General features: G+C 39.0%; 1 protein-coding gene across 4 annotated transcripts in view; it reads right to left on the reverse strand.

The window, feature by feature from the left end:
* Positions 1 to 1146: 1146 nt before the first annotated feature.
* Positions 1147 to 19588, reverse strand: part of LOC133540699 (transcription factor SOX-6-like) — a 213816-nt gene continuing 195374 nt past the window's right edge. For all 4 annotated transcript variants that reach the window (XM_061883555.1, XM_061883544.1, XM_061883536.1 and 1 more), the window contains 3 exons: positions 10823 to 10996; positions 7828 to 8044; positions 1147 to 7405 (listed from right to left, as the gene is read on the reverse strand). In XM_061883555.1, coding sequence (XP_061739539.1) covers positions 7072 to 7405; positions 7828 to 8044; positions 10823 to 10996 — 725 coding nt within the window. In that variant the 3' untranslated portion in view covers positions 1147 to 7071. The remainder of the gene's footprint in view (positions 7406 to 7827; positions 8045 to 10822; positions 10997 to 19588) is intronic.

A 19588-nucleotide genomic window follows, 5' to 3' on the forward strand; every position in this document is an offset into this window, starting at 1 on the left:
ATTTTGTGGTATTTTGTTATTAAATAGAAGCATGCTGATTGCATTGAACACACTGCAAAAAAGAGCCAAGATAAAAAGACTAGATTTTATGGGAGAAAACCCTTTAAAGTAATTGGATTACTTAGCTGCACGGCTGGATAAGTTTACTTGCTAACACATCCTAAATGAAGATTTGCACATCTAGAAATTAGCAGGACTTGTAAGATAGAAATACATATTTTCTTCTGGGAATAAGCATTATTCGACTTGCAATTTTAAATTAAGCACACACGAGATGTTGCAGGATATAAACACACATTTTTATTTGGGGAAAACCAAAATTTTAATAGCTATTTTCTCAATTTTAACATTTTCAAACTACAATTGAAAAATTATAAGTATTCATGCTAAAATCAAGATAAGCCAATTACCAAAAAATAGTAATAGCTCTTAAATCTGCGGACATTTCTGGAAATGCTTCAAATCTTGGCAAATAGAAAATAGTTTGCAGTGCAATTATACAAATACTGAGAGTTTCAACAAATATGTGTGTTTTGGCCCTGCGATAAGGTGGTGACTTGTCCAGGGTGTACCCCGCCTTCCGCACGAATGCAGCTGAGATATGCTCCAGCAACCCCCGCGACTCCGTCAGGAACAAGCGATAGAAAATGGATGGACGGATGTTTGACACTTTAGTGAGCTATTCAAAATCAGCTTGCAAGCTATTGGTAGCTCACAGGCTCTAAACGAAGAGCCTCCTTATGGCAGAATAAAAACAGAAAACCAATAACATGAATCCACATCAATATGTTCGTCTACAAAAAGTAGACAGTATTTTGATGTTAACGGTGTTTAATAAAAACATTAAGTACATTTTGCTCATGCAAAATTAAAAACTGTACATATAATATAACACTTTTAATAGTTTGACAATACCACTTTAAAAATATGGCCCAATTAAAAAAAGTTGGTCAGACATGTTGAGCTCTTTCCTTTTGTTGTTGCTCTCCTGCAAACAACTGCATGCTATAAACTTTGCAAATCAAGGAAGAGTTGAATTATTTTAATAATGAATGTCTTTTTCAAATCACATCTGGACACATCACAAGGTTGTGGGTTTCCCCCCCCATACCTCTGACACAAAGAAGATCAGTGAGAACCACAATGCGTATTTAAACAAAATGCCTTTTTAATTTGTAAGTGTCAACAGCAGTACAAAAGATGGAGTGATGTTAGAAACTCTCTCTTTTACACAAAGGGAGGGGAAAATATTTGAGGTAAATGAGCATAAAACAGGCTGCTACTCTGCTAAGCCCTGTTAGATTGTTACAATGCACTGAGACAGAAATTATATCCCACCATTTGATGCCTCAACTCATTCTTTTGGGGATAATTTCTCTTTTTTTTTTTCTTTTTTTTCTTTTTACAAAGTATGCACATTTTCATGATGCCTAGATGCACCCAAATATATTTGTTTTTTTAACTTGATATAGTAATACTACAAAAGCTAGGGGAGATTGCACTCCACACACACACACACACACACACACACACACACACACACACACACACACACACACACACACACACACGCACACAACCACTGTAAAAGGATTCACCTTAAGTTTACCTCACGTCAATACTGCACATGGAAACCTGCTGGTGTACACTAAGAAGCCAAACCAAACAAAGAAAAGAAAAAAAAAAACATGTATTTTATCTTTTGAGCGATATCACCAAGCAAATAATCTGTTTGTTTTTTTTGTAATGTGGAAAGAATGTGAACACGATGGCAACATTATGAAGGTGAATTAAAAACTTTACATTGGACTGTACAAGATATGATAAACTATTTACATATTCAGACATAAAGTTTTTTTTTTTTTAAGCAGCGACAGACACTATGTATTTTCTCTAAAAACACCCGAAGAATACTTGCCATTGGCCTATACCGTAGGTACCTGCCAGGAAAAACAACAAAAGTTTATTTTTTATTTTTATTTTTTACGTAGACTGCCAGCAAAGTCCAAAAAAGGGGCTCTAATGATGGAAGAGCCTGACACAGTGTTGCTTCACAAACAAAAGTACCTCCTCAACAGCAGCGAGTATTTCACCAGTCCAGCATGTCAGTGAATTGTGCTGATTAAATTAACACACAGCCAGCAGTCAGTCCCACTCCATTCATGGCAAAAGAAGAAAGAAAAAAAATACAGTAAAAAGCATGAATCAGCATAGAAATCTTGTCCTTGGAAGGGCTCCTTTTGCACATGGCTGGATCGTCATGATCACGTGACAAGAAATGATTGATACAAAACATTTTGCCACTTATAAATATATGCACATTCCCACTTTTCAACAGCACGTTTCAAACATGATGAGCTTTAACATCAAGTGCTTCTTGTTTTAGTGACAACCGTACTTGTTGGATTGCTTCTTAAATTACAGAATTCAGCATCTTCATGAGGTATGGCGACTTTTTTTTTAAAATCATACAATGACAGAAATAAAATAGATTAAGCTACATAAGTTATGCTTCAAAATTCAAATAAAATAAGATTTCCTATATATTAAGAATAATTGTTGAATTTGCAAACTCCCAATCCAAGCATCCCCGCTCTGATTGTCCTTTTTTGTTGTTGTTTTAGTGACACTTGGAAACACAAGGCAGCCCTAAAGTATGCATCCATCGCACATCTTTGCATAAATAAACAAAACAAGTCGACAAAGGAAAAGGGAACTAAAATCTGGCGACTGTGAGAGCAAACCCACTCGAGTCCATCTAGGGAATTTTGTTAATTCATGGTAGGGTTTTTTTTTTTTTCTTCCTCTAACAGATTCACATTAATCAGACAATTTATATCCAGTGCTTCAAACACTTCTGAAACAGCGTCTCCTTTATGAGTTCGTGTTTTTTTTTTTATTATTATTTTTTGTGTCTTTCTTTGCCCCGTGAGCACACAGTCAAGTCTTTTGTGTGTAAGTAGCCTCCAGCCAGCGTGTGAGGCCTGGTCAAGAACATATTTACAATCACAGACAAAGCAGTCAGCAAACAGGAGGAAAACATGTCCAGAGTGAAGCTTGTGAAATAAATAAATAGAGGTGATGCAGATGTAGTGAGCAGTGAGCGGCCAGTGAGGTCCTCAGTGAGCTCCTGTCTCAAGGGCAAGCGAGGGGGAATAGCTGAAGTCATGCATTCATAATGGCGCATCTCACATGATAGCCAGTCGTCAGTCATTTTAATAATCCCCCACAGCTTGATGTACTTGTTCCATCTGGTGAGTGGGCCGCGGTGGGCATGCCCTGTTGAGAACCTCACTTTTCGGCGCTTTGATGGAGAGCACAATGAGGAACGCGCGCCTCACTTTTATTGTTTCTAGGACCCTCCCTGGCGTTCCCAGATGGCGCCCCCAAGGTGGTGCTGAGGTGACTCCGGGCAGGGCATGGCAGGGAGAGGAGGGGGTGCGGGGAAGTCCACCTAAACCTTGTGCCTTATAAAGAGGATCTGAGTGTCCAAATGGAGGAGTTGCATCAAGCGGAGGCGGTCACTTGCCATCTTTTGTTTTCTTTCAAATGCTTGTTGATAAGCAACAACGAGAATGAGGGAAAAAAATCATAAGTGCACTTGACCAAGTTTGTATTCTAGTGTACAAATGTTCCGGCCTTAAGACGAGGACAGTAATCACTGCCACCGCCCTGATGACTGTGCTCTGTTTTAAGACGTCTTAGTGTCCATTCAAGATTTACAATGTCCAAAAAGAATTAAGATTGAGGAAAAAGAGCTAAGACTTTAAACTTGCCGTCCAAATGGGGGCTAAAGCGTTTAAGAGAAGGATGTGTAGCGACACATTGTACGACATCAATTTGAAGATTGTAATGCTTCCAAAGCTGCCTTCGCCGCTCTTCCAATCCTTCAGATTGGCGACCTTTTGGCCCTTTAGCATTCTGGCCTGATTACAATCAGTCAGATGAACTCCGACTGGGAAGGAGTTAGTGATGTTAACTAAGGTTGGCTTGATAGATTTTAACCTTCTGATATTGTTTTAAAAAGGGACCTATGATGATTTTCTTCTTTCCCGACTTAGAAAATGTTGAATACCGAATTTTTCGGACTATAAGTCGCAGTTTTTTTCATAGTTTGGCCGGGGGTGCGACTTATACTCAGGAGCGACTTATGTGTGAAATTATTAACACATTACCGTAAAATATCAAATAACATTATTTATCTCATTTACGTAAGAGACTAGACGTATAAGATTTCATGGGATTTAGCGATTAGGAGGGACAGATTGTTTGGTAAACGTATAGCATGTTCTATATGTTATAGTTCAGTGGTTCTTAACCTTGTTGGAGGTACCAAAACCCACCAGTTTCATATGCGCATTCACCGAACCCTTCTTTAGTGAAAAATAAAACGTTTTTTTTTTTTTTCAAATTCAAGACAAAGTTATGTTTTTGGTAACACTTCAGTATGGGGAACTTATTCTAAGTAAAAAAGACTTAATTTAGAGTTATTTGGAATCTATGGGAACATATTCTAAGTAATAAAGACATAATTTAGAGTTATTTGGTTAGGGTTAGAGGGTTAGGGTTATTATGCCGAATAAGGCATTAATAAGTACTTAATAATGACTAGTTAAGAGCCAATATACAGTATCACTAATTTGCATGATAATAAACAACTAATTAATGATGAATATGTGTCCCATAATAATGTGTTACCATGTTTTGGTTTACTGGTGCATGAACATCACCTTGTTCAAACAACAAAACCAACTCAAAACAAATTACACACCTGCACATCGGTCTGCTGTTGCCGTATCTGTAATACGCCGATGGGAGGAGTTTGTATTTACACGATGAGTTCGGTGTGTTTTGACCTCCGCCGAACCCCTCAGGCCGACTCACCGAACCCCTAGGGTTCGATCCAACCCAGGTTAAGAACCACTGTTATAGTTATTCGAAGGACTCTTACCATAATATGTTACGTTAACATACCAGGCACATTCTCAGTTGGTTATTTATGCGTCATATAACGTACACTTATTCAGCCTGTTGTTCACTATTCTTTATTTATTTTAAATTGCCTTTCAAATGTCTATTCTTGGTGTTGGGTTTTATCAAATAAATTTCCCCCAAAAATGCGACTTATACTCCAGTGCGACTTATATATGTTTTTTTTTCCTTCTTTGTTATGCATTTTCGGCTTATACTCCGGAGCGACTTATACTCGGAAAAATACGGTACTCATGTTGAACAATGCCAAAATGTCACATCATAAGGTTCACACGTTATGGCGTGATGGAGAGTTTTGGATGCCTCTGTTTGCTGGCTTTTGCAGTCTGGCTACGTCGTGATGTCACACAGCGAGGTGGACGTTCTTATTGGAACATTAAGTCAAGCTTTTAGCCAGGGGGTAGGAGCTTCAAAAAAGTAATCAAATCATGGCATGTGAATATTAATATTGCCAGCAACATGCCGTGACATAAATGCTGCTAAAAACAGCTTTTTTATGCCGTCTGAAGCGGGGAGTGGCCAGTCCCCGGGTGAATCTATATACCGCATATTCCAGATTACAGTATAAACCGCTACCTTTTTCCCAAGCTTTGAACCCTGCGGCTTATACTAAGGTGCGGTTAATATTTGGATGTTTCTTTGCCAACAGCTAAACTATGGAATGAAATAAGCAAAGAAATATAACAATTTACTATAGCGATCGATTTTAAGAAACTCTTCAAACTCAAATGGTTTACAAATTATAATGAAGAAAAATTCTGTAAACATTTTGAAACTTTTAAAAAAATGGCCAAATCTTTTTCATCTGATAAATAATGAATCACGTCATCACTGACTTTTCGGTTTTGTTTGATCAGCTGTTTTACTGCCATGTTGCAGGCACTGTTTGGAAATAATTAGGGTATGTTAAGTTAAAGTACCAATGATTATCACACGAAATTATTCTCTGCATTTGACCCATCACCTTTGTTCACCCCATGTTAGGTGAGGGGAGCAGTAAGCAGCACCGGTGGCTGCGCCCGGGAATCATTTTTGGTGATTTAATCCCCAATTCCAACCCTTGATGCTGAGTGCCAAGCAGGGAGGTAACGGGTCCCATTTTTATAGTTTGATCTCACAATCTACCGATCTCAGGGCGGACACTCTAACCACTAGTAAATAAACATTTACCAAATCTTTCGATGTAAATATCTCATTTGACGACGTACCGGAATATATCTGTGGCTTATAGTGTGGTGCGGCTAAAATATGAAAAAAATAAGTTTTTCTTCTAAAATTTATTGGGTGTCGGTTACACACCGGTGTGGCTCATAGTCCGTAAAATATGGTAATGTTTATGAAGTTTATTTTTGACCGTGTCTGGAAAAAAAAATATCGTTGACGACCTCAAGATACATACTCAAACAGTGTTCAACATGTTTAAAAGCTACATTATGGTACTTTTAGAGAGGTTGGGCTGTGGTTTCATTTGCAATCATGGAACGCCTACCGAATCGAACATCTTGCGGGCAGACTCAAAAAACGGGTTATAAATGTGACTGTGGCAAAATGTACACCAATAAATATGTCCAATAAATATAATCTAAACCTCAAGGAAGTGTTTTTAAATATAGATTTAAATCATCACAGGTCCTCTTTAAGCCTTTCTCCTGACACAACTTGTTTGGCACCAAAGCACTAAATGATGAAGACGATTGCTTCGTGTGACCTTTGCTTTCCGCTAAAAGAGCCATAATCAGACACATTCACACGCTGTAGGCTGGCACACGATACCTGAGTGAGGAACAAAATCAGCAAATTGTTCAGAAACATGGTCATATAATTTCAAGTTCTGTTTTTTGTTGTGTAGGCTGCAGCCATGTTGTTCGGATGTTCGTCATCACAATGACCCCCCCAAAATTAAATTACAACACACGTGAAGAAACAGTTAAGACCAAATAGCTTTTTTGTTGATGTTATTGAAGCCACATGTGCATGTGGGCTTGCACCAGGTTGGTGTCGTCCTTCTTTTAAACCTTGAGGCTGTCGTCTTGACAGTGTGGCATCCTCCTGCATGCCTGCTGAGACGCCATCGGACTTCTAGTTGGCGGTGACTGGCTCTTGTGTGTCATTTTCACTACTATAGTCTGATTTGGGCTCGTCGTCGAAGTCTTCGTACATGTCCATGTCGTCCTCTCCGTTGACCACCGCTCTGTTGTTGTTGTTGTTGTTGTTGTTGTTATTGTTGGCCATTGGGGTGGCCTCCAGCTTCATGTTGTACGTGCTCTGGATGACGGGAATGGGCGGCTCGGGACTCGCAGACGCGCTCGAGCATTCTGACGTCATTTGGGGTGAGGGTGTAGTTGTCGCCATGGTGATGGCTCCGGGGTAGACCATACTGGCGCTTGTGGTGATGGGGATCTGTGGCGGCTGCCTGCATATAACAGGAAGACATTGGATTTGATTCTTCCATTTGGAACGGTGGCTCAATGCTGGGGTTATTGGAAACCTAAAAGAAACAGGCAGCTCTGCTCTGGATGATTGATGCTGAGGCCACTTAAGAGGCTGACTGACATGGGAACACCTGGAGAAGTGTTCTCCAGCACACCGCAAACAGGGAATTAAAGTGGCCTGCAGGCTTGTCCAAGTCTATACTTACCGCTGAAATCCTATATTAAGCTCTGCACTTCATGGCCCATTTGCAGCTTGCTATTGTCTAAAATTATGAAATCGCTACCATTGATTTAAACACACACATGCAGGGGGTTAGGTCAACACATGCCTGTGGGATCTCCTGTTACATCATCAAGTGCAGTCATTGTTATTTAGCATGTAATTGGTGAGTGTGCGCCTTACCCTACAGTGAAGAACTGCCTCATCTCTTGCCGCCGTGAACGCATCATCTGCTTGTACTCTCCAATACGCAGCTTTTTGCCGTCGATGATGCAGGTCCTCTTCGGCCGTGGTTTGTACTTGTAGTTGGGGTACTTCTCTAAGTGGAGCTTACTCAGACGGGCCTGCTCCTCATAGTATGGCTGCTTGTCCTGGTTGGACATGGACTTCCACCTGGAGCCTGCACCACATGTTACATTGACTCCGGTTAAAGGTTGGACATGTTTGTCTTTATAACACGCTGCTATGTCTTATATACTTTTTCTTTCAACAACTGTATCACTGTGTTTTTATAAACTAGGATTTAAGACAACCGATCTTTCCCAAGACTTGTTTTTGGAAGACTATTCAGTAGGGGTGTAACGGTACACAAAAATTTCAGTTCGGTACGTACCTCGGTTTAGAGGTCGCGGTTCGGTTCATTTTCGGCACAGTAAGAAAACAACAAAATATACATTTTTGGGTTATTTATTTAACAAATTTGTAAACAATGGCATAACATACATATACACACAGGGTCTATTGCCAGGGTTAATGTGGTCAACATATATAAAATAAAAACTAAATAAGATAAGGCTCAGAATGGTTTCTTAACAAAACTTTCTACATATAAAGTGCTTTTTTTTGATTGATTGATTGAGACTTTTATTAGTAGATTGCACAGTACAGTACATATTCCATACAATTGACCACTCAATGGTATCACCCGAATATGTTTTTCAACTTGTTTAAGGCGGGGTCCACGTTCATCAACTCCCCTGACCCCACCCCCCCGGCTAACTTGGCAGTAAGAGGATACATGGTGTTATTGTTCTTCCACCATAGAAGTGGGTCAAAAAACATTTTTTTAATGCAATACAGCAACCCCCTGTCACCCTGAATGGGACAAGCGGTAGGAAATGGATGGATGGATGGTCTTAAATCTGCTGCTATAAAAACATTTGTTATTGCTTCAGCCCTGCCTGACTCGCCGAGGAGAGGCTGTTTGAATGCGGTGGTGACGCTTCAAAGGAGTTAGCATGTTTGACATGTTGGCAGAAGCGTACCCTACTGCTGCCCAACAATGTCGGCCCACCTCCGTCCTCCATTGTTGTATCGCACCGCGCAGCCAAAGTGTTCCCAAACGGGAGATGTTAACAAGGCAGGAGGGTCTTCTAGCTCTGGCTTTTGCATGTTGTCCTAATGCGCAGCTCTGCATTGTTACACAACCTGCGGTGCGCTACCTAATATGTCCGTGTGGAAACTCGTTCGGTACACCTCCGAACCAAACCGAAACTCCCGTACCGAAACGGTTCAATACAAATAGACGCACCGTTACACCTCCTACTATTCAGTGAAATAGAAACTGTTTTTTAAAATTGTTTGATGACTCTGCTTGATATAATTGACACAATTCCATCCGCTGGCATCACTGTCAAATATTGGACATAATGCAATCTATTACATTTTGATAGTTGTATTAATTTCTGGTTATTTAGGTCTATTTTTAAATAATTACATGATCCAACCCCAGAGCCTCCCTTCAGGAACATTAAAGACACAATAATAATAAGCAAATTATGGGCATAATGGCTGGGAACTGTAAAATATCACATTGAAGAACTACATACTGGAAATTTGGACAATCTGCCTTTTCATCACAGGCTGTCAACTATGGAATACATTACCATCAGATATCAAATTAATCTCATGTATAAATGTTAAGTGTTGGCTAAAGGAAAAACAAAGATGTACACATTACCTTGGCCCTGTTATTGTTTATTCAAGATCTTACCTTGTATTTGCTATTTTATTTCACTATGTGTTATTTCAGTATATTGATTGATTTATGGTGTTTTAGAAGAGTGTGTTGTTTATTTAAAAGCACAGCTAGAGATAGGAGTCGGGCATTAGAATTAGCTGTAAAATATGTCCAGCACATCATATGCAATCATTGTTTTGGAACAATAATGAACGGAATCATCCCTATTCAAATATAATTATATTTCTTATCCTAAAATTTGCAATATAACTCGGACTTCAAAGACTCCTTTTTCAAGGAACGTTCTATGTCACTAGTGTGTGTGTGAGTGTCAGGAAAAAAGCTCTGACATTCTTAAGTGGATGTTGTTTGACACCACCTGTTACTTTGCATGAATAAATCTACAAACTGAATAAATCTACAACCTGACTATAGGACGATCTATCTTTTTTAGTAGGGATAATACTGTATTATACTCGTTTCAATATGGTACATACTTTTTTTTACTGTGATAATTATGTAACAAGTGTCTGGCTAAGTTTATATCGACATATCGATATGAAATGTTCCATTGATTGAATGAAAAAAGTGTGTAGTCATACTACTTTCTACTGTAACTCAGCGTAAAGTAAATGTTGTTGATTAAAACAGCTGCAACTCAATGACGGCATTAACAATAGTAAACACTTGTATGATGGTTAATGTATGTTATGAAAAAGGTTTTATGACAGTTTGACTCTGGAATGGATGAATGCTCCTTTCATTCAAACAAAGTGGAGTTCCAGTAGTAATGTATTGTGTTCCATCTTTGTGGTACTACTGTGGACCTCCGTTATTTGCAGCTGACAAGGGTTCAAAGAGTTTTCCATTCCACACTGTCTTGCAAGCGCTGAGGAGCTTCAACACTTGAGCGAGACAAGAGACATTCTTTGGAGTCAGACAGTAAGTAGTGGACAGAGACGACGTGATCTTTTGTCGCACCTTTTAACAGCCCTGATGTATGGACTTGACTACTAAGAGGACAACACACATTTAGCCTCTGTCATTTTTTATGACAAACACTTATGTTAGTCATAGGCTCTAAATCATTTGTGTGCTTTTCCCCCGCATACTCTAGTAACGTTACACTTTGGAAGCACCCACAATTGAGTTGCGCGAAGAAAGGCTCTTTTACACAACTGAAAACACATTTTGAGGATGGAAGATATTTCGACTTACCTAAAATCTTGCTAATGTTAGAGTTGTGCATGTCAGGGAAGGCCTGCAGGATCTTGCGCCGCTCGTCTTTGGCCCACACCATGAATGCGTTCATCGGCCTTTTAATGTGCGGCTCGTTGTTGTTTCTTCCTCTCGATTCCCTGAAGACTCTCGCCTCGGTAGATCCAGCGCCTCCTGTTGACCAACAAGATTATGTTTCGGGTTGATCACACTTCCATTGACTTCAATGTAAACTGACGAGTCATCCTAAAATTCTACTTTGCTTACTATATGATGCAACACAGTGAACATTGACAGTCTCTATTCAGTAGCATAGTCTTTAATTTCAATGATAAGCCCTTTTTTCGCCTTCTACACGTCCTGCGTCTGTTCATGCTGAGATTATCAGATGTTTTTGGTAAAGACAATTCTAGATAGTCTTTTTTTATTTGCAGAAATATGATCCTTTATCTCAGGTTTCAAAATTGTTTTAGTTGTATTATTATATCATAGTCTCTTTTTTACTTGCAGAAATGTAATTTTTCATCATAGATTACTAATATGTTTTATTATTATCTTTTTTATTGTGACATTGCATAGATATGATCATAATAATATTTTTATAATCATATTTCATTATATGTATTAAGATTAAATGAAAAGAAATTAGTTTATTTCGGTCATATAATCAACCATTTTGAGTGATCAATTTAAAAGCACAGATTTGACATATTAGCAATCATTTACACGCACGCACGCACGCACGCACGCACGCACGCACGCACACACACACACACACACACACACGCACACACACACACACACACACACACACACACAAAAAGAATGACCAAAAAAGGAATAAGCTGAAGCCAAGACTTATAGTTGCCTATCCGATAGATTCACTGAAAATTAGATGAAAATGATCACTGAAATGTATTATTTAACAATTATTACTTAATATCCATCATGGTATTAACAGAGTTTATCTGTTCGTCCATTTGTACATACACAAGGGGTATTTTTGTTTTAATTTATGTTATACCTTTTGCATCTTTCAATATATTGTTGAATAGTATAAATTAACTCAAGTATGTAAAAGTCATAAGTAATTTAATATTACAAACAGTCATTAGTTATTAAAATTGGTATTATGTAACATTTTCTTTAAAAGAAATATAATTAAATAATGGTTTCAATATTTTGAAGTGCAAGTGTATAAATGTTATATAAACAGAGTACGTATAATATTTGGACGTTCTGTATGATTTAAAAAAAAGAAAAAGAAAAAAAAGATAACAAACAAACTGCAGTGGATACTTGCATGTTTTGTGTGCACACATTCCCACTTCTCTCATCAGTTGCTTACATTTCAGCTTGGCATCCATAAAATGTTCCCGCGTGCCAAAACAAATAACACACCGAGAAGTCGAGGCAGTTTGGGAAGAAGAGAGCAAAGACGGCGAGTTGGAGAAAGAGTGTGTTCTTCACACATTTGTGATGAGTCGCTTTCTCAATCAGGCCATTCACTATCGGCAGAGAAGAGAGCTTCTCGGTGATTTAACTGTTCATCAGACTGATAATGATTTCTGTTTGCATGCACATTTGCTTCCTTTTATAAGTAAGATGTGAAAGAATTAAATAAAAGCACTATGAATATTTTAACAAACAAAAACATGTTGATAAACAAGGCTGGAAAAAATAAGACAAAAAAAGCCTTCCATATGCTACGATACATCTTTAATGATCTCAAGTCTGCAAAAGAAAGCTTGGGATGACTCATGCATATTTCATCATCCACATGTGAAGCCTTCTCATTAGACCATTCCATCAGCAGCTTGGCACACATTACCTGGGGTTTGATTTCTATTATTATTTCAAATGACAAACAAAATCTAATTCTAAATGAGTAATGGCGAGCTCTGCGGAGACATTTTTTCCAAATCCACATGCCGCACTTTCACTCTGCTATAATCATTGAAGACACTGCTGTTCCGCTCCAATTCTGACCAGCTTGAGGGTCTCTAATTCAGAAAAAGAGTTGTTGTGTTTGTGGTTCATGAGAGAATGTTTCTGCATGTTTCTTGCAAACATGTTTCTCACAGTACAAAGGGATTCCTCCTTCCATTTCCAGCAGATGTTTGCTCTTTAACAGTAAAGAGCAACATTTATGATCCCTAGAGGCCTCAGGCAAAAAATAAATATTGTGACACTGCACAGAAGCTATAGTTTTTACTTTCTTATAGTTGCGGCCACTCAGAATCACTGTCCTGTCATTAAAAGCACCAAAACACGTCATTGAACAATGTAGAATCTAGAAGAAAGTCCCAAAACAAACATCCGGCCTTTCTTTGCAGCACAACTTGATCATAGTCATTACATATTTTCAACTACTGTGTGATTTGTGTTCGCATTAATGTGCATGCAGGCTTTTTGTTTTCACATGGTGATCCAATTTGGTTTCCTATGCGTCGCTGGTTTCAAAGTCAAGGCCTGGGGGTCAGATCTACACATCATTTTATGTAGCCCACCGGGGGCTGTCAAAAATAAGTTAACTCATGGATTAATCAGAAAAAATTATTGCATTAATCATGTGTACAGGCAATTTAATCGTGCTATTTATTTTGACCGTATACGCTCTTTTACCTTAACCACAGATACCTGAAAGGCAGAGCGATTTTTGATCACTGAGTGGTCAATGCATAGATCAGTGCGATGATGAGTGAGTGGATTCCGACTTGTGTGCTCACTGGCAAATTTTATTTCAAAATACTCTCCATTGGGACATCAGATAAAACTGTTAGATTAAGATAACTTATGTGCATTCGGGTAAAACATTTAAGAAACGTTCCTTGATGACATTTTGACGATAAATTTGCACTTGTGTCAAAATATTGTTTTGTTTTATAAGTCCATTTAAATTTTGAAGGCACGTATACAAAAATGTAACATGTGATTAATCACAACTAATCCAAATTTGAAAGTGTGATTAAGATGATTAAAAAAATATATTATTTGACAGCACTTGACCCACCACAACATTTTATTTGGCCCACAAAAGTCTGGCAATAAGTACTTAATTTTACTAAATTTACTGTGTATTTGTTCTTTCCATTTTGGCATAAAAAAAAATGTACCATAATTTCTGTACAAATTTCTGCGGCAAATTTTTTTATTTTTCTGGGTCCACATGTTTCACAGGCTGACAATACATTTTGTCTTGTCAACAGCTGGGGTTGGCTCCAAGGAGTTTGGCTTGGTAAACCGTGCTCTCTTGAAGGGAGGAAAGAAATGCATATATAGTCACTGTTACAAGGAAGCCATAAGTGCGATGTGGCCCTCAATGAAACAAAGTTTGACACCCCTGCTATACGTGAACTAAAAGGTATTTGCTTACACACATACTGTAGCAGCAGATACAGAAATAGCAAGTGTTGCATTTCATCCATCTTTAGCCTCCGGAAGGCTACAGGCGGAAATAATACACTACCGCTGCTGTCACTGGAGCCCACAGTTCGTTAATTTCATTTAGCATGCACTCACTGTACAGGATGAATTGATTTCACTTTGTTTGCTTTTGACAAGCATGTTTATTGTGCAATGAAATGTGGAGTGGCGGAGGGCTGACAGTATCCATCAACGCAGGCCAATCTGCTGACTGCCGGGGCCAGATGAAGGTATTCATTAGCTCAGGAGCACAGCGCTCACTCAGACAAGACAGCCAGTGTCTGCACCTTGGGATCGCTCGCCGTAATTTACGATGCCTCCTGGGCCATTACTCTATCACTGACACTGATTCAGCAATTTATATACTGGTGCACATGCATATGGGCAGAGGTGAGCTTCTTATGGCGAGGGAAAAAACAACTGCCTTCCATCAGCTTGTGCCACATCCATAGTTAACCAGGAGTGCATGCAGAAATGCATGTGACTGGCTCCCGTTTATTTTTTCCTGCCTTGTCATATGCAACCGTGACGCCGGGCTTGGTGGGCTTTAAAATCGGAATGTGATGTGTCATATTTAAAGTTCAAGCCACGCTGGTCGACCTCAAATTTGGAAATAAGAACATATTATGTGCTTTATCATGTAAATGTACAGAAAAATTAATTATAACCCAAAATTATCTAGATCTTAGCCATTTACAATTCTATGGTTATCACACTCCTTGTTGCCATCACATATAGCTTTTTAAAAAAATGGTAAAGTGACTCCAAACATATGTGTGGAATTAATTGTTTATACTTTCACTGTTAAACATATTTTTTCATAATGACAACATTTTCCCATAAATGTTTTGTGCGACAACTTTACACTGTACTGCGCTTTTTTTTTGAATATTTAACTATCCTTATTAAGGCCACAAACACGTTTTAATGCATTTTATCTCGTAAATTAAAATACATAAAAGTCTGTGTTTTGCGTCTTTTACGAGCATAAAACCCAATAAAAAACGATTGAAAAACCGCTAACAATACTAGTATTCGCCAAGTATTTGCACTTTTTTTTATTATAGGCGCTAATGTCAGGGACCTACATTTAACAGCGCATTGATCAGAGAGAGGTAACTTCCTTATGCTGCTGTATTGACATCATAAGATGGTGAGCTGCTCTCTCTGGTAAAAGTTAATTTTATATTATAAACCATGTTACTAGGATACTAAGTTAACGTGGACATAAATTGGGAAGTTGGTACACTTTAACAGCCAATTTGGACTATGGAAATGGCATAAATGACCCAAATAACCCCCTATTTTCTTCACAAGGATTATGAGTCATTCTTCATCTAAACAGGAATATATCAGCATCCTATCAGTTGGCCTCCCAGCGAGAGCAGACATTGTATAGTAAGTGATGTTTCATTGTGTTTGTTGTCTCCCATGAAGTCTACAGTGAGTAGAAATCAGGGATGTTGTCAAAGGGAAAAGTAAACGCTGTGTTGCGTTTTTTAAATTAATGCACCGCTGTATGCTTAAAATGAGCAAAATACGTAACAATTACATGTTATCATGAATGTGCATGTTACTACATTACATATATACTCACAGTGTGTACCGTATTTTTCAGAGTATAAGTCGCTCCGGAGTATAAGTCGCACCTGCCGAAAATGCATAATAAAGAAGGAAAAAACATATAAAAGTCGATTTTTGGGGGGGAAATGTATTTGATAAAGCCCAACACCAAAAATAGACATTTGAAAGGCAATTCAAAATAAATAAAGAATAGTGAACAACAGGCTGAATAAGTGTACGTTATATGACGCATAAATAACCAACTGAGAAGGTGCCTGGTATGTTAACGTAACATATTATGGTAAGAGTCATTCAAATAACTATAACTTATAGAACATGCTATACGTTTACCAAACAATCTGTCACTCCTAATCGCTAAATCCCATGAAATCTTATACGTCTAGTCTCTTACGTGAATGAGCTAAATAATATTGTTTGATATTTTACGGTAATGTGTTAATAATTCCACACATAAGTCGCTCCTGAGTATAAGTCGCACCCCTGGTCAAACTATAAAAAAAACTGCGACTTATAGTCCGAAAAATACGGTATATAAAATGTTGATAGAGGTGTTTGAACGTTTTTTTAGACTAATTTAAAGGAAGAATAGAGTGACTGCCATAAGCTCCATTGTAAGCAGACTTTTGCTCAAATGTATTTACTAATTATAATGCATAAAAAAAATATATATATGTACTTTTCTTACTTAAGGATTGTATATGATAGGCAGAATAAATAAAAAAATTGCAGTTGCCCTTTAAAACTTTATGTTGAATCATTTAAACACAGAAGCTTGCATTGCTTTCTGTGTGGATAAACGTGCCACCTCCCATCTAGTCAGGTAATATATGAGTCTATCAGACACAAGCTCCACATTAGCAGCCAGTCTCATCAAATCCCCTCAATCCAGAACAAGCAATTTGCTGCTAAAATTGTTTTCCATCTTTTCACTCGAAGGTCATGACACCGCGATGACACTTTGCATATTCGCGTTAAAGTACATCTTGTCTCCCTCAGCATGGCAGGACATTTAGGAATCAGTTAGTTGGGCGTGCGACTGTGTAAATAAACACAGATGTTTAGCAGTGACAGGGCAAGCCCTGTTGGCGATACTTTAAAAGGTGGGAGGGAGGTTTATAACAAAGAGGGAGTGCTAGAATTTATTGTGATTCATGAGGCCCGTGACTCACGTGCGACAGAGGGATTTTACAGTCCCCTTTTAATTTGTCTCTCCTGTAAACCTCGCAGATGAACGGCATGAATTACAAGGAGGGGAATGACTTATGTTTACAGGGGTGAGGAGGAGAGGAATACAAATGGTGAGCAGGGAAAGTGAAAGAAAATCAGGCTTAGACTTGACCGTGGACTCAGCCAGAGGAGAGCAGTGCTCCAGTTCTCCTCACCTCTCACCAGCTCTGCTCTTCAGGCTGCATTCAGGCACACAGAATGACAGCCTACTTGTACATTTGAAGGCTGCCAATGCATGTATGCAGCTGGGATGCCTCCTCATAGACTGAACATTATCCACTTCAGACAAACATTTAAGCCCATTCTGGTCATTGTCTCGACATTATCCAATCACTCGGACCGTGCCCGTGCAGCAAAAATGCTACAATTGACTCAAGAAAGTGAGTCACAAATGAGAAGAACGAGCCACAATCACGCAAATCTGTTGGGATCATTTGTCCACCTCTGACTGGAGGCGACAATAGAACCTCTCCCTAGGAGCAAGAGCCGGTTGGGTTAATGCTTATGTGCAAACAAGACATGGGGGTGCATGGTGCTCGAGACAGAGCTCAAAGCATGCTAATTAAAGTGACACAAATTACGAGAGAGCTAAACCCCATTTAACGTGTCAATCACCGTTTTTTTTCTTCGTCATTCAAAATGTCGGCCTGAATCCGTGTGTGTGTTTGTACTAGCACGTGCAAACCAGTGGGAACACACGGCCAACATACATCTACATGTCGCTGGTGCTTTTCAAGTAGACGATTCTAGTAGGTCTCAGTCGTGGCTCATTTGTGGCAATTTCAAGGATTGTGTGCAATCAAAGTCAACATTTTCTAGAGCAAATTATTGCGCATGAAAGATAAAAAAAAAACACTAAATTGTCTTCGATGTCGGCTCTGCGCTGAAAAGCGTGTGGGTGAGCAGTCGGAGGAAGGAGTGGTGGAACATTGACGTGAGTTCTTATAATATCATTTTTGCCTGTTTTCTGCTCATTTAAAGTTAAAGTACGAATGATTGTCACACACACACTAGGTGTGGCGAAATTTGTTCTCTGCATTTGACCCATCCCCTTGTTCACCCCCTGGGAGGTGAGGGGAGCAGTGGGCATCAGCGGTGCCGCGCCCGGGAATAATTTGTGGTGATTTAACCCCCAATTCCAACCCTTGATGCTGAGTGCCAAGCAGGGAGGTAATGGGTCCCATTTTTATAGTCTTTAGTATGACTCGGCCGGGGTTTGAACTCCCAACCTACCGATATCAGGGCGGACACTCTAACCCCTAGGCCACTGAACAACCATTTGTTTTGCAACCATCTATTTTAGCGAACAATTTTGACGCTGCAATCTATTTGATGACGTATAGTTCGAATGCAAATGACCGGAGCAATCAGAATATAGTCACATTCGATATTATTTATATTCACATACAATACCAACGTGGGTCCGATTTAAAAAATTCGTAATTTCACTGTTCACATTGACATGAAAAAATTTGATACAGGTCACACATGTATGGACAAAAAAACCCGGAATTGTGAACGAAGCCTCTGACTCATACGAAACAAAATCTTTATTTGGGAGTGGTTATTTGAATTAATTTACTCAATAAACTATGATGAAAAATAGTAATTTAGCCTAATGCTAAAATAAATATGAAATCAGATTTTTAATCGGATCATAGAATATCTTTCTAAATGTTGTGTGTCAGTGTCGTACTGAACAACTCTGCATGGATGAAGTTCAACTTGACATACAGTTGAGGTCATGTTGTTTTGACTACAAATGACGGGAGGCAAAAACAACAGACCAATTAGTGCGCTCCATTTTGCCTTGTTTTTTCACGATCAACTATGGCCATCTCTACTCATTTTAATTTGTATGGACCAACTGTGTGTCCAAACTGTTGTGGCAATGAATTATTATGGCCCTGCCTGCCTGTCCAAGCTTCCTTCCTCTGCAATAAAAACTGGATTTGAGTCTCACGACCTCAGAGAAGAAGAAAAACAACAACAGAACCTCCTTCAAACAATCAAGTCGTAATAAACATCAGAAAAGTTACCACTGATATTGCAATCTTTCTTCCATCCCACGAGGACTCACAGCTAGAGATACCACCCCACTCCATGGTGCCACATCAACAAAAATGGGCTGAAGCCTGTTTGGTATTTGCTAAGGTTTTTATCAGAACTAATAAGTTAGTGGTGAGTTCCCGTGGGTGGCTGATGGCTTTGTAAAATGAAGGGAAATCTTAGCCTTTTCCATTCCTTTCGCCGCTACTGCTTTCCAGTCTTTGCCGCTGCTACACACTTTGCAAATATTAGCTTAAGCAACTTAAAGCCTTCTTCGAGCTGTTGTGATGACAGAGGGGCTGCTGCAACACACAGGGACGGCTCAGTGCAACGGCTGCTCGCTTCTGGAGATCACACTGAGGGGCTTTCACACCCTCTGCAATGACTGGGAGGTTCTTTGTGTATTTTCCCACTTCATCAAACTCTACTACTGGGGGGAAAGTGTTTGAGATAAATCCAAATGCAAGCTCTTAACTATGC

The sequence above is a fragment of the Nerophis ophidion genome, linkage group LG02, assembly GCF_033978795.1.
Source record: "Nerophis ophidion isolate RoL-2023_Sa linkage group LG02, RoL_Noph_v1.0, whole genome shotgun sequence".
Lineage (NCBI taxonomy): Eukaryota > Metazoa > Chordata > Actinopteri > Syngnathiformes > Syngnathidae > Nerophis > Nerophis ophidion.